Source organism: Chenopodium quinoa, unplaced genomic scaffold, assembly GCF_001683475.1.
Source record: "Chenopodium quinoa cultivar QQ74 unplaced genomic scaffold, ASM168347v1, whole genome shotgun sequence".
NCBI lineage: Eukaryota > Viridiplantae > Streptophyta > Magnoliopsida > Caryophyllales > Amaranthaceae > Chenopodium > Chenopodium quinoa.
The window spans coordinates 1544984-1561558 of NW_018745395.1; the positions used below are offsets into that span (position 1 = coordinate 1544984).

General features: G+C 35.6%; 2 protein-coding genes across 2 annotated transcripts; one reads left to right on the forward strand and one right to left on the reverse strand.

Annotated features, from left to right (window-relative positions):
* Positions 1–683: 683 nt before the first annotated feature.
* LOC110712992 lies at positions 684–1241 on the forward strand. Its single transcript, XM_021891451.1, has one exon. The coding sequence runs from the start codon at positions 684–686 to the stop codon at positions 1239–1241; it is 558 nt and encodes a 185-aa protein (XP_021747143.1).
* Positions 1242–8542: 7301 nt separating this feature from the next.
* Positions 8543–11141, reverse strand: LOC110712945. Its single transcript, XM_021891410.1, has 2 exons — positions 9135–11141; positions 8543–8890 (listed from the first exon to the last, which is right to left on the reverse strand). Exons 1-2 carry the CDS (start codon positions 9683–9685, stop codon positions 8881–8883), a joined length of 561 nt encoding a protein of 186 aa, XP_021747102.1. The 5' UTR covers positions 9686–11141; the 3' UTR covers positions 8543–8880.
* Positions 11142–16575: the final 5434 nt, after the last annotated feature.

Genomic DNA, 16575 nt, shown 5'->3' on the forward strand with positions numbered 1-16575 from the left:
AACTTAAGGGTTGCAGACTTTATTCTCCCAGATCGACATTGGAATAAACATAAGCTTTGTTCTTTATTACCACACTATATTGTACAACTAATCATAGGCACACCTTTACCTAGCACTCAAATGACTGACACACCAGTATGGGGCCCTACACCTTCGGGGAATTTTTCGGTAAAGTCGGCTACATGGATAACACATGATTTAGAGCCAAATGTTGTAAAATGGCCACATCGTTGGATATGAAAACTGGATATCCCGCCTAAACTCCAAATCTTCTTATGGCAAATAATGCATAATAGTCTTGGAGTTAGAGACACCCTTTATATAAGAAAGATTATTCCTTTTAATCTTTGCACCTTTTGTTCTGCTTATCCGGAATCTCACAATCACTTATTTCTTACTTGTGATAAGGCCAAAGAAATTTGGAACCACACTTTAACCCAAAGCTGGTTGCCTGGTGAACTTCCACCTACAGACTTAGTAACGACACTATCTATGCTTCGGAAAAACAACTCCTCCCTCGAAAGGTTATCTTCCTTTTATGGAGTATTTGGAAAGAACGAAACTCTATTATTTTTAAGAATGAGACTCTTGACATCCCTAGAACCTTCCACCGAGCGCAATTTGCGTTCAAAGAGTGGAATTATCGCATGCTCATAGATACCTCTTTAAGTTCGGGGTCTCTTATGCAGAGAGCCCAAACCCATCATCTTCCTCACCCAAACCACCCTAACCCACAATTAGTTGCATGGGAAGCTCCTCATCTCAACTCCTTCAAACTAGACAGTTCGGTGAAAAACAATTCATCAGCAGCAGGAGTCATCATCAGAGACAGTGACGGTAAACCCATTGCAGCACAAGCTTTCAACCTTGGAACCACCAACGTCTTTGTAGCTGAAGCTTTTGGTCTTCACAAGGGTATTATCCTCGCCCTCCAACAAGGAATACAATATCTTCAAATTGAAGGGGACAATCTCCTCGTCGTCAACGCAGTGAATGGTATTTGGTCGACCCCGTGGCAGATTGATCACATTATAGCAGATATCAAGATCCTGTTTCGTAGATTCCCCCATTGGAAAATTCGACAAGTCTACAGAGAAGCAAACAGAGCAGCAGATTGGATTGCAAATGTTGTCCATCTTGTCACTGACAAATTAGATATTTATTTTTGTACCTCTTCAGCTTTGTACCCCATTCTCACCTCAGATGCTTTAGGATCACCCCTCGTGAGGAGGGGGTCCTAATTCTTTCCTTTTTTTTTTCTTACCTTCCAAAAAAAAAAGACTATTACATTATTTGAAAAAAAAAACAACAAATGTAAAAGTGAAGAGGAGAGTAAATATCAAGAAATAAAAAAATAAATAAAAATATGATATGAAAAGTGATATAGTATAAAACATATTCATAAGCCTCAACCATCAGCTTAAGTTTTTGGTTGAGTTGATCCTCTAACATGGTATCAGAGCCAGCATGACACAAAGGTCACGGGTTCGAATCTCAGCCGCTCCTCCTTTAAAGTGGAATAAATTCGCACTAGGTATGGGTGGGCCTATGTTGCATCCACATTTCAAAGCCCAAATTGGCCTTTCATGTGAGGGGGAGTGATAGAGTATAAAACATATTCCTGGGCCTCAACCATCAGGTAATTAATAAAATACGGTCATAAAAGGAGAGTAAAGCGAGTAATAAAATAAGACTTAGCATAAGCTAAGTAGAATGAAAATAGTCTATCTAATTAAGTAATAACTAGTTAGTGACCCGGACGATGCCCCGAATTATATTTTTTAGATGATTGTGGATATAGAGTGATTGAAATTTATAGCTTTTAATATTATTACTCCGTATTGCACAAATTAAAAGAATCAATAAATTGAATTGACCACAAGTATCAGTTCCACAATGTTTATTTTTCTCTAGATTATTTAATAGTTTTAAAAGTCATTTTTTTTGTAAATCGTAGATTACCATTATAGTCCTAAAAAACTATACCGTTTGTACTCTTATCCTACTATACCATCGTTTTTTTCACTCCTTATAAAGAGTCCAATGTACGTAGTATATTTCATTTTTTTCTTGTCATATTTCTTTGTAAAGTGTTGACCAAAATAAGCCAGTTGAACAATACTACAAATAACACACACACACACAAAAAAAAAAAATAATAATTGAAAACTAAGAGGAATGACATCTAATCACAGAATGTAAGCTATATTTCAACAAATGATCAACTTGTGTAAGAAGACATATTAACACTACACACACCAGTGATTGATATGATAGAAAATTAAACGGTAACAAACCTTATTAGTAATATATAAAAACTATTGGGGAAGGTAGATTACAATTTTCATAGTACCTATACAATACTTATAAATCTACGGATAAGCATGTTTTTTTTTTTTGAAAGGAGATAAGTATAGCATATAGATTTAAAAAAATACTATACAAACTAATGATATATAAAAATTAATGTTCTTACAAAAAAAAAAATTAAGAAAGTCATGTCACTTCAGAATTACCCTTTCTTTACTCTAACAATACTATAAAAAATTATGCACTACAATTTTATTAATAGCGGATGAGCGATTATTGTAACAAATTTTTGGTATTTCTGACCACACAACCACAATAGCAAAGTGTTTTATTTTATAAGGATAGGGTAAGTGTCAAAGTATTAATATTAAAGTTTTCATTTGATTATAATATTAAAAAAAAGTGTAATTCATCCATTAATTTCATAATTAAGTCATTAAATATTTAACAGTTATAATATGAGGCAATTCAACAATTTTTTGTAATTACTATTTTAATGATTCCAATACTTCAATTGAGTCCAAAAAATTAGAATAGTAATTACCAACAAAAAAACAAAAAAAAAACACTTTGAATTGCTTCATTTTATAACTGCTAAGTAAATGTTTTAATGTTGAATACATAAATCACTATTGACAATTATGGTAGCATTAGTAATGCCGGTTACAAACTTTATGTCAATTTTTTTTTTGGGTTCGAATGACACGGAGATGATATGGCGAAATGTAACAAAAAATGACACATGGCGGATTGACACTCCTTACTTAGAAAAGTGTCTAGCTCTTAATGGTTATGATCTTTCTTTTCTTTATAAATATATGTGTTTTTTTTAAATCATGGTTGAGTGAATATATAACTTCAAGCTCAAGGAATGAATAAGATATAAATTAAAGTGAAGTGTCAAAGTTGGTTGAGTTTTGAAACGTACTTGGATTCTATTATTTTTGGCAAAGTATATTCAATTGAACAATTCATTTTGTGTGGTTGACCACACCGTGTGACCACTTATAAGAGCAAAGTAACCCTTATAGCATTGACCGAGTAACCTCTATTATACTTACCAAGTAGCCTCTATTACAATGAATCAATGGCCGAATTACCCCTTTAACACTAATTGAGTAATCCTTTGACACTGGCAAATTAACCTCTATTACACTAATAAAGTAACCCCTAAGATGACTGACCAGACGGTGTGGCCAACCACATATAAGAATGTATGTTAATTGAAATCCTTGAAGATATATGTGTCAATTCGAGTGTTTGAGTCCTTGGAGGCATATGTGTCAATCCGGGTGTTTGGGTCGAGTTTATTTTTAAATTTGAATCATGCTTAATTATTGTATCCAATTAAGTCGATATCTAAATCTAATATTTTTCAGTTCGGCTTTAGGTTGGATAAGTATAGGATTTTGACACCTCTACTTGAAGGTTGCAAGTCTATCGAGTTTAAAACCCTTGCTTTTGCATAAAAAAAAAAAACCTTGCTTTACTTGGATTTTGTACCTACCCCTTTGCCAATTTGGCCTAACCGTTCCTTTCCGCACTTGCATTGGGTCACTTGGGTGCAAATGTGCATTGAGTGCAGATTAGATACAAACTAATGTTCTTGGGCCGCTTTCGAGAATATTAAAGGGCTAGTAAATTTGCCCAAATGCCCATAAATTAATGATTACTCCTTATTAACAAGTAGTGCTTCTCAAAAACAAATAAAACCAACTTTTGGAACGATATTTGTCAAAAGCTACCAAATTAACATTTAAAATCACCATTGCATAGATTTATTTATTACTTATTTCGATAGCTATTTTGTATCCAACACATTCCTCACAAGCTACTTTAAGAACAAACAAAACAATGGTTTGGTTGAAGTTTGTTTTCCTCATACAAGTATTAGCTACTATTAACTAATTTGTTGTTTATGTCCAAAGCTTGTGACACTCCGTAAGCAAATATGCAATACATATGGTCATATAATCATATGGAGTACAATCAGTTAGAATATTGCAATCTTCATTTCTTTTTACAATCCCATTAAAATATTTCATTCAAAGAACAAACATATTTATATTACGTTGTATACTTTATTATATCTGCCATGATGTGTACTTTCATAATGTCAAATTTCTTTAATTTTATATAAAATGTAGTTGAACATAATACCAACACACACAATATTATGGAATATTAAATGATGAAGGTTTAGAATGAGACAATAGAATTAAGTTCTACATATATCACAAGAGGTAGAAACGAATGTGTGGATTGGAAGCAATACGCCAATATCCAAATTCTACTTGTGGCTTTTTTTTTTTTTTTTTTTTTTTTTTTTTTTTTTTTTTTTTTTTTTAATGTACATTACAAATATTTCTTATGTGAAAAAACACATTGAATCATGTACAAATTGAGTTTAAAAATTATAGAATTTGACCTAAAAAAATAATTGTAATAATTAAACAAAGGAAGGGAGTAACAACTCTTATATCCTAGAAGGTGGGTAATTTATGAAAATTCCTCCAAAAATGAGTTGACTTCACGTCTAAAAGTCAGATAACTAGCCATCTGTACACTTCTTATCTCATCATACCAAAAAGATCATATATATATATATACTCATCCCGTCCCCAATTATTACATTTCTATTTTTATCATTTATTCCTCACATAATAGAGAGAAGTAAGAATGTAATTTAGGGACGGAAGGAGTATTAAACTCCACTTAGGAAGCAAAATCATCACAACTTTTGCACCCAATAGCAAGAGCCGTAAGACATTAAGGGGTTCAAAAACTACTTTGAATTATTTGCATATACTCGTAAGTATATTAAGGGAGCCGATTTACCAATGAAGCAATGATACATACTTTAGTCGAAAAAGCACGAGTTTAGATTGGTTGGAATAATATGTCTCATCTAAACATCTTGTGAACAATAATTTTCTAAAAGTTGACATTATCAATTTAATTAATTCTACTAGTGTTAGCATCAAACTTTAAAGTTATTATTAAAGTTATTGATGAATGCAAATTGTATAACACACCCAAGGATAATAGACATATTAAAATAAGACTCAAAATATGATTAAGGACCCCTATTCAAAAGAAACACTACCATCATACTTAAATTGTTTGTTTGCAATCAATATACAATATGTTTTATATACGAAATGATTAGATTCATTCACTTTGAATTAATTCAATCCCAACTCTAATACATCAAACAAGACTTGAATTAGTAATATGATTTGTATTCAATTTTTTATTTATATGACGTACATGATTAGATGGCATTCACTTAAAATTAATTAATTCTAATCCTAGTACATATACCAAACAAGCTTAATTAACCTATTGAAAGTTTACATATATCTTACAGTCATGGTGGGTAAGATCATTTCTCATTAAGTGACTCTCTAAAGTGGAAATCTGATAAATGTTTAGGGCTCAAAGCTTGAGTCTCTTTGCATTCATCTCAAATCATATATAGAGTACATAAATTCCTAAAAGATATCATCACAAGATATTATAACTGTTATCTTGTGTCAATCTAAGCTATAAATCAGGAAACATAATATATGATAATTATGAATAATATTCTTCTCCCTATATTTCCTAACACCCCCCCCCCCTCAAGTTGGAGCGGGTGGAGTGAAAACGCCCAACTTGAGAAGAAAATGTTCGAATTGCGGTTTGCGCAGCGGTTTGGTGAAGATATCGGCCAGTTGGACATGAGTTGGAACATAGGAGTGAGCAATGAGACCATCTGTGATAGCATCTCGAACAAAATGACAGTCAACTTCAATATGCTTTGTACGTTCGTGAAACACCGGGTTTTTTGCAATGTGCAATGCTGACTGACTATCACAGAATAGTTTAATACCCTTGGGATGTTGTACACCTAAGCTCAAGAGAAGACCCTTCAACCACTTTAATTCACAAGTAATGGCATACATGGGGCGATACTCTGCATCCGACGAACTTGTAGCAACAGTTGGTTGCTTCTTGGTCTTCCATGAAATAGGGGAATAGCCTAGAAACACTAGCCATCCCGTCAAAGATTTGCGTGTTAAGGGACATGCGGCCCAGTCTGAATCACACCACCCCTGCAGAGTGAGTACACTATCAGATCGTAACAAAATACCTTGACCTGGTGTGCCTTTCAGATATCTAACAACTCGCAGAGCTGCTTCCCAGTGTTCTTTTCTTGGTTCCTGCATGAACTAAGACAAAATATGAAACGAATAGGCTAAATCCGGCCTAGTGACTGCAAGATAGATCAACCTGCCGACAAGTCTGCGATAAGATTCAGGATCAGAAAGTACGGGGCCACTTGTTAGACCAAGCTTGTGGTTCTGTACCATAGGAAAGTCGGCGGGCTTTGAACCTAATAATCCTGTCTCTGAAATAATGTCAAGAGTATATTTTTTCTGACACAAAAACAACCCAGAAGAACTGCGAGCAACTTCTATGCCCAAAAAATATTTCAGAGCACCAAGATATTTCATATGAAAACAGTCACTGAGATAAGCCTTGAATGCCCTTAAAGCAGCGGAATTATTCCCAGAGATAATAAGATCATCGACATACACAAGAAAATTAATTTGTGTGCCACGGTTAGTGTAAGTGAACAAAGAATAATCAGAGTATGACTGCAAGAAACCATAAGCCTTCAAGGCAGAGGTAAGTTTGGAAACCAACATCGAGGAGCCTGTTTCAGGCCATATAAGGATTTTCTAAGGCGACATACCTTATTAGGATGCGAAGATTCAAAACCCGGAGGTAGTTTCATGTAGACTTCCTCTTCAAGATCATCACGAAGGAAAGCATTGTGGACGTCCATCTGATGGAGCTCCTAGTTTTTAGAAGCTGCAATAGCAAGAAAGACTCGAACAGTGACCATTTTAGCCACAGGTGCATCCCATTTTTTTCTAGAGCTTGAATTTCATTTTGCATTGAACGTCTCCAACCTGCATCTTTCATGGCCTCCTTAAAAGACCTTGGCTCTTTGCCGGAAGTTATAGCTGCAATAAAATTTCGGTAATGTGGAGAAAAACTGTCACAATTAATATAATGTGTTATAGGATAAGGAGTACCTGAGGGTGCATTGGAGACAGAGTGTTAGGAGATGTAAGAGACGATGGACTGTTTGTGATGATAGTGTGAGTGACATAATCCCTTAATAGAACACTTGGTATTTTGTCACGCATGCCTCTACCCAATTGAGTATCATTTGCGTGCGTGGGAGTCGGATCAAGTGAAGAAGAGGCTTGGTTGTGAGGCTGAGGATGCGTGGCTGCAGCAGGGGATTGATGTTGCTGCCCCTGCTGTGTGCTGTCGCTGTTGGTGCCACTGCTCACGCCCACACCAGTGGGCGCTGGTATGCCATCGGGCTGGGCAGTGGCATCCATGCCTTCGGCCAGCGCCCTGCCAGCTGCCGCAGTGTCCTCCTGCGTGGCAGAACCTGCCTGGGGAGTAGCGTTATGATGCTGGTCCGAGTTGGACATATTACCCCTGCCATTATCAACATCTTGGTAGTCCAAATGCACATCATCAAAATTAAACGGCACTTCCACATTTATTGGCACAATTTTTTCCGGAATAATATTTGATGAAATTGGAACAAGAAATGGAAAAACATCCTCAAAAAAACTTAACATCACGCGACACAAAATATTCTTTTGTATCAAGATCAAAGCGGTTCCAGCCTTTCTTCCCATATGGGTACCCGACAAAAACACATTTATGACTTCGACTTGCAAATTTGTCACCCTTGGTTTTTTTATTGTGAGAAAAACAAAGACAACCAAATGTTCGAATGGTAGTATAAGAGGGGGTTGTATAAAATAAAATTTCATAGGGTGTTTTGTTATGCAAGATAGAAGGAGTGCGGTTAATTAAATGAGCTGCAACAAGGACACTCTCACCCCAAAAAAATATAGGCAAATTAGCCTGAAATCTCAATGCCCTTGCTACATTTAAAATGTGTTTGTGTTTTCTCTCAACCCGGCCATTTTGTTGTGGAGTCCCAACACATGATGTTTGAAATAATATGCCTGTTGCATTAAAAAAATCTCGCAAACAATTAAATTCAGTGCCATTGTCACTTTGAACGATTTTTATTGTTTGAGAAAACTGTCTATCAACCATTGCCACAAAAGGCATGAACATACGAAATACTTATGTTTTATCAACAAGCAAGTAAATCCAAATAACACGAGAGTAATAATCAACTATTATCAAAAAATAACGAGCACCACAAGATGATGCATGTTTATATGAACCCCACAAATCACAATGTATTTTTTTCAAATATTCTAGAGGTTTTATTTTCACTCAAAGAAAAACTATCCCTAGGGTGTTTAGCACGAAAACAAACTTCACATGCTTTATTCAAACTACCCTTACAATTAAGAACGGGAGGGAGAAGTGTTACTATTCTTTCTGAAGGATGACCCATTCGCTTGTGCCACAGTTCTAACTCTGTCGAAGACTCAGAAATAGCCACCTGTTGCACCGTTGCGTGTCCTTCAAAGTAAAACAGTCCATCTCGCCTAACACTCGTTCCAATCAGCTCCCTCAACTGGTCCTGTATAGCACACATATGAGAGTTAAATTGGACAGTATAATTAGTATCATCGATCAATTGTGATATCAAAATTAAATTGCAACGTAAATCGGGAACAAACAACACATGTTTAAGAACAATATTCGATGACAATTGAACCGAGCCTTCCTTTGTGGCTTTTACAGTTTTGCCATTCGGAAGCCCGACAGGACAATGTGAGATGTTTCGAGTATCAAAGAGCCATTTGTCAGTACTCGTGACATACCGAGAAACACCTGTGTCAACAATCCACAAATCATTGTCGAACTCACTATTCAAACGGTCATCGGGAATTTTTGTGTTACCCACAAAACCTGCTATTGCTTTCCACTGTTCTGCCGTGAACATTTGAGATACACTTCCCCCTGACTCGGCATTGCTGGAGCTGGCAGAAGGAGCAGCAGTAGTGGCATTAGCATGTGGCTGGTTGCGGCCTTTTGCACCGGATTGTGGAGTCTTGCTTCTCTTGGAAGGATTTGGCCACCATTCTGGAAAACCTTTTAATTCAAAACAACCAGAAATTAGATGACCTTGTTTCTTGCAATATGTGAAGAGCAACACTGATTTGTCATCAGAAATCGGAGGCTTCCCCTTCCCTGTGTTTGTTCGAAGAGCAAATCCCACCGCATCAGGTGGTTGTTCCTCGGTATTCTGTTTTGCTTGCCGAACTCGTTCATCTTGGATGGCCAATTGATATGCACGATCAAGAGAAGACAATGGTTCTTGAGACAAAATATTAGTTCGAGTTTGTGAGAAATAATCAGAGTGAAGTCCCATTAAAAACTCGTGAAGTCGAGTATTCTCACGCCTTCTTTCATGCTCAGACCCTGCTGTACATTTATCACAACACGAACAAGTGATCAGAGGTTCGTGATTGTTCAATTCCTCCCAAAGGGCTGTCAATTTGCCGAAGTACGTCGCAACTTACATGACTTTGGATTGTTCACATTTAGCAATTGCAGATTTCAATTGCTGAATTCTTGGACCATTCACCGTAGCAAAACGCATCTTGAGAGTCTCCCGTAAGCGTTTAGCATCTTTGTATTTGGACAGGGTACCTTTAACCTCGGGATCGATTGTGTTCATAAGCCAAGAGATGAGCATGGCACGAATTGTGTTCCAATCGGTCTGAGTACATGGAAGAGATGGTGATGTGATTGTTCCATCAAGAAACACGAATTTCCGGCGAGCCTCCAACGCAGTTTGTATGTCTCCGGCCCACTCATCATAGTTTTCTCCACGAAGGCGAGTCGGGGTAATGAAATCTCCTGGACGGTCGTGAGGACCAAGATAGTAAGGAGATGTAGTATCTATGCGTGGTGGTGGAGGAGGCGGAGTATCGTCACCAGCTATGGCTATGGCGTTTAAGGTTCTGTTTGTGTTCTTCTTCTCTGTTTTTTTTTTTTTTTTTTTTAAAATTTTTAAGTATACCTAAGCGATTGATATCATGATAAATTGTTTAGGGCTCAAAGCTTGAGTCTCTTTGCATTCATCTCAAATCATATATAGAGTACATAAATTCCTAAAAGATATCATCACAAGATATTATAACTGTTATCTTGTGTCAATCTAAGGCTATAAATCAGAAAACATAATATATGATAATTATGAATAATATTCCTCTCCCTATATTTCCTAACAAAATCCTTTACTGTTTTAATTTTCTTCATCTCTAAAGGGTTTCATGTTTCATCTGCTAGCTCAATTCAAATTGAGAGGAAAAGATAATAACCAAATAGTATTCTTGACCTCATTCACAATTTTTTTTTTTTTTTTTTCAAGAAAATCCAAAGTATAGCATAATAAACTACTTTGTATTAATTTTTTTGAAATAAGAATCAAAACATGACATCATAGAAGAGAGTGGAAAGATCATATGAGTATTTACTTGAGGAAGTATAAATGTAGGGTTGTGAGACAAATGAAAACGTCTCACAACATAAAATAATATAACAAATGTACTAGTAAGAAGGAGAAAGGAAGAGATATATAGAGAGAGTGAAAAAAAGTTGGGGTGGGGCCCACCTAAATGGTAAAAAATGGTTTTATGTGCAAAATAGACAAAAAAGTATTGGGACCCCAACTAATGAGAATATATTTTGTACCACTGAAGATTTTTGTAAGTATCATTGAAATTGTATTGTGTATTACTGAGAGTATATTTTGTACCAGTGAAGCTCCAATGAAATTAATTGATAGCTTAATGGGACATTTGAACCTTTTTTTGAAATACCAATGAAATTATATCTTGTACCACTAAGAGTATATTTTATACCACTAAATCTATAATGACAAAATTTAAATCTCGCGTGAAATGACCAACCAGCTCCTGCGAGATACTTCTAAGTCTCTCTCAACCCTCGGTTTAGAACACCTCGTATTTACTTATACTTGAGATGAGCTGGTGGATCATATTATTTATCTAAAATCCAAGCTGTCTATGAGAATATGCAAGTCTAACGTCTACATCGACCTATCCTCTAGTCAGCAATAATGCATGCATGTACATCAACAACAATAAGTGAACTACATGTAAAGAAACAACGTATTGAGATAAAAAAAAGACAATATCTATTACACTTTTCACCATTTTAAAGGTTGAAGAGTAAGAATCCTCTAATCTTTTAAACAAAAGAGTTTGTGTGCACATTAATCTAGCTATCCTACGCAACTATTATTGTCGCTACAAGTATAACGTTTCTCTCTTGTGGCTGCAACTTTTAAGGCATTAATAAGTGTACGATTACAATTAGTTGTGGCCACTACAAACAAAAAGAGTCGTCTTTTTTGTGGGATCTTTGTAAAAAATTCTTTGTTATGAATCATGTAGTGCTTGTAACATGGATATTAACTAGTTTAGTTGGTGATATTTCTAATGCAGGCAACTAAGAAACTTATAATTTTTTTTATTGGTCCGAGTTAATCTTTAAGGGATTTATTATGTTGTGTTCATTATAAATTAGTATAATTAAATTTGTTATTGAAAGCTTTATTCACTTACTATTTGTAACTATTTATAATAATTGTAAATTATCAAAACTTTACCTTACTAATTTTTACTTATAAATAGTTAAAAACATTTACTGTCAAAAAATATGTATAGATACTGTTGACTCGAATGAACAATACAAGAGGGGGGGTGAATTGTATTGTAGAGGAACTAGGGTAATTTTTGCGGAATTTATAAAGGAGCTCAAATAAAAACTAAAAGTGCAAAGAGAGATTTTACGTGGAAAACTTCTTGGCCCTAGTCAAGAAAAAAAACCACGACCACAAGGGATTTTAAACTCAATTCTTAATAATAATAGGGCAAACAACCTATTACAAATTAAGACTCTAAATTCAAGTTCCTCTATGAACTTAAGCTCCCTTCAACTGATCCCTCAATCAGTCGAACTCTCAAACTCTCTCTTTTTCTCCTTGCTTCACTCAAAGCAATAAAACACTATTAGAGTTTCCCCAAACTCTAACCCAATACAACTCAAAGATTAAACTCTAAATTGCTAAGTACAAAGACACTCAAGGACTTAAGTGGATTATGACTCTTTTTCAAAAGCTAAAAGACTGTAATGCTCAAGTGTGTTTTTCCAACTAAAAACCAAGGCTATTTATAAAAGAGTTTGGCAGTTAAATCGTAGTTGCCTTAATCATCACTTAATCACAACTTCCTTAAACTAAGGAAGTGCAATTCGTGGATGCTTGGGCAGCAAGCTGAGCACATTACAAGGAAGTGCGTGGTTTACTGCTTCCTATTTTCTCTCAACTTCCTTGACCAAGTAAAACAACCGTTTATAAAGAATATTTTCCAAATTATATTTTCCAAAATAATAGGATAGAATTAAAACAGAAAATCTTTTTAACTAACAAGATATTTTAACTAAAAAGATATTTTTCGAAATAAAGTTAAAATATGGAAAATAAAATCTTTATCAAATTAAAATTAAATCCACTTAAATCCTATCAATTGTAATGTACTTAACATAAATACAAGTTGTCTAAAGTAAAGATAAAATACATTAGACTCCTTGATACTCTGAGAAGCTTTGACTCTGAAGCTGCAGTTTCTCACTCAAGGAACTTTCCTTTGAAGCTTAAATTCTTGAGCTTCAGTTCCCTTCAAGGAACACAACTTGATTTATTTCTTTATTCTTCCATAGCTAGCTCTGATCTTGTTACATGCTCCCTTCTCACTCAAGAATTTCCTAGCACAAACCTGTCATAAATCAAAGCTAAAACCGAAAGTTAAACTTGTTATAGGTTTGCTTAGGTTCCTTGAGTCATCATCAAAACATGTAAGGTCAACAATATTCCCCCTTTTTGATGAATGACAAACCTAAGCAAACTCAGTAAAACAAAGAAGTAACAATCAAGTAAATCAGAACCAAAAATATTATCAAATAACAAGGAACTGAATTTAAATTATATACCTTATATACCTTAGTTACAGATGGATGGAGAAGCTTGTCAAAAATTGAGTTTGCCTTTATTTTCCCCCTTTTGGATTTCATCAAAATTAATGCATATATATATCTAAACACAGCACCATTGTGATGGTTTGTGTCCAAAGCATAGAACAAAGCACATATAGGCAGAAATAGTATGCAAATAGTCATAAAGCAAGCAAGCAAAATCCATATAAACAAACTTATGTTCCTCCAGGACATCAAAAAGACAATACCCTATTTTAAAAGTTTACAGACCAAAAGAAACCAAATAAACCAAGTTTAATACAGACCAAGATCAAAAGATAGTTTGATAGATGAGATAGACAAAAAATAGGACTAGGCTTCAGGGGCCGAGGACTTGTGCTCTTCTCCTGAATCATCAGCCGATTCTTCTTCAACAACTATATCTTCCAGCTTTTTCAACAAATCAGCCTGGCCTTGAGAGATAGTTGAAGTGCTTTCCTTCATTGCTGAGGTGAGTTCCTTAGAAGCTTGCACCAGGTCTCCCACCAGTTTCTCAAGAGTCCCAATCCTCAGAAGCAGTGCTGGTTGAGCATCAGACAGCAGCTTGACAGCATCTTTGAGTGCCTTCAGTTCCAAAGTGGAACTCACAGAACTAAAGGCAGCAAATCCTGAACCTGCACTCACTGGAGCAGAACGAGTGACAGTTTCTTGCATAAACATTCCCTGTTCCCCCTGAACAAAAGCTTTCTCCTCACTGAGATCTACGAAAGCAGCTGGAGCCTCAGCTTTCATTTTTGGCTTAACAACCAACCTAATGCTCTTCCTTTTCCCAGTACCATAAGCACTACCTTTCCTACCTTTCTTTTCAAAACTTTCTTCTTTGTCTTTCATTTTTTCTTTCTTTTCTTCCTCTCCCTCACTATCCTCTCCTTCCAGCCATTTGTCCAACTCCTCTTCCTCAGTCAGAACCTTAACTCCTTCCTTAGCCTTAGGAGTTTGTTTTGGAAGAAATTGGGTAACACCATCAACAACATGCAAGTTTCCGCTTTCAAGTGTTTTGGGTTGTACAAAATGATTGGTTTGTAGTTTGAGATGTTCACAGTTCTCTACTGAAATACCAAAACTCTCAATGAGAGTAATGATCAGATTTGCATATCCTACTTTCAAATGGTTTGCAAGACAGTGGGTGAGATGTTTTATCATGATGGAAGGGAAATTGATTTGTATTTTGTTTTCAAGGCAGTACATCAGCATAGCATCAAGGTGGTTAGCCTCATGCCTGTGCTGAGTTCTTGGAACTATGGCTAAGTGCACAAAGATAAACAACAGTTTCTGAATGGGAGAGAACAGGTTATGATTAGTTTGGACTTTAGACACCTTTCCACCAATTGATTCCACAATTTCTTTTATAGGCACATCTCCTACACTTTTATCAGTAGCTCCCTTAAAATACTCATCAAACCCCTCATTTGGAGTTCCAAAAATAGCACATAGATAATCAGCATCAAAACTAATTTTCTTATTTTTAACTCTTGACACACAAACACCGTCATAATTCTTAAAATTCGCACATAATTCTTTCAAAGGAGCATGAGCAAGCACATTATTGTAACTTTCACTAAACAATTGCACCCAATTTTGAGCCTCTAAGATTTCAAGTAATTCAGAGTACTTACTTACTTCACACCACGGTAAGTTGATGCAGAAACCATGAATGAAGCGTTCAGAGCTTGCTTCAATTTTCTTGAGAGATGGAGACTTTTCCAACTGAATCTTTTCTCCTAATTCCTCCCAGCCCTGATCCTCGATTTCCTCCAGCTTTCGTTTCTTTGACTCAGCAGGCAAGTTCTTTGGTTTTTCAACAGAGAATTTTGTTTGATTCTCTTGCTCGATATCCATGGGTGAATCCTTTTGAGGGGTAACCTGAGGTTTTGGTGAAACATCCATGGGTGAATTTGCTGAATCGGTAAAATGTAGGGTGTATTTTACGGAGTGAGGAGGTGAGGAACAGTGTGTAGGGTTTGGTGTCATTTTATAGGGATGGAATTTCAAGGGATAAAAGAGTCGGTGGAAGAGTGTGGAAGATTAATTGAATAGTGCAGGTGTCGATTGATGAAGAATAGAGAAATTACTTTTAACTTGGCCAGTTTTAAATTTAATGTGATTTGACATGAAGGGTCTAGGTTAATTGAAGATAATCTTTGATCAGAAACTCTGAATTGAATTCGAAGAGTCTTGGGTATTTAAATAAAATTTTGATTTGAATTCTAAGGATAAATACTCGAAAATAATTCAAAATCAGAATGGAAAGATAAGATTTTCAAAAGGATAAAATTAATTAACTGATTAGCTAATTAATTTATAAACGGATAAAACAAAATCTAATAGAGTATTTGGGAGGAACTTGGAACAAATCAACATAGTTTGTTATAACATGGACATGCCTTATGCAATTTGATTTCATCACATACAGCCACAATCCCATATGCAATGCCATACATTCTAATGCTTAGGACTATGTTTTCACATATTCGGATTGTGTAAGACATACATTGCATATATAGTTGACTTATACCTTTGGGGGGAACTTGAGGTCTTCTTAACTCAATTGTATCATACCAAGTTCCATGCGCATCTTTTCAAATTTTTCCCTGCTCAAAGGCTTAGTAAGAATATCAGCAATTTGATTTTCAGTATCACAAAAATCCAATTTAATTAAGCCTTTTTCAACATTATCCTTAAGAAAATGATGCCTTATGTGAATATGCTTCACACGAGAATGATGAACTGGATCTTTTGAAATGCATATGGCACTTGTATTGTCACAATAAATACGAATGCAATTATATTTCATACCATAATCTCTTAATTGTTGTTTAATCCAAAGAACTTGGGAACAACCACTAGGTGAAAAAAGGCAATAGGCAGCGGTTCAAACCCGGTCTAAGGCACCGGTTTGAACCGCTGCCTATGTGAGGGGTGCCAAAAACTTGGGTTTTGGCACCGGTTCAAAACCGGTGCCATAGGGTGTAATAGGCACCGGTTAACCGGTGCCATAGGGTGAAATAGGCATCGGTTAACCGGTGCCTAAAACTGCTCTCCCGCCATTTTTTTTTTGGTGGTAGATAGTTTAGGCACCGGTTGCTGCCTAACCGGTGCCTATTAACCAATTTTTTTTTCTTTTTTTTTCCATCGTGCAATAATATTTAAAAAAAAAACCTGCAATAATAATAACCTGTAATTCCAGCAATTATATTA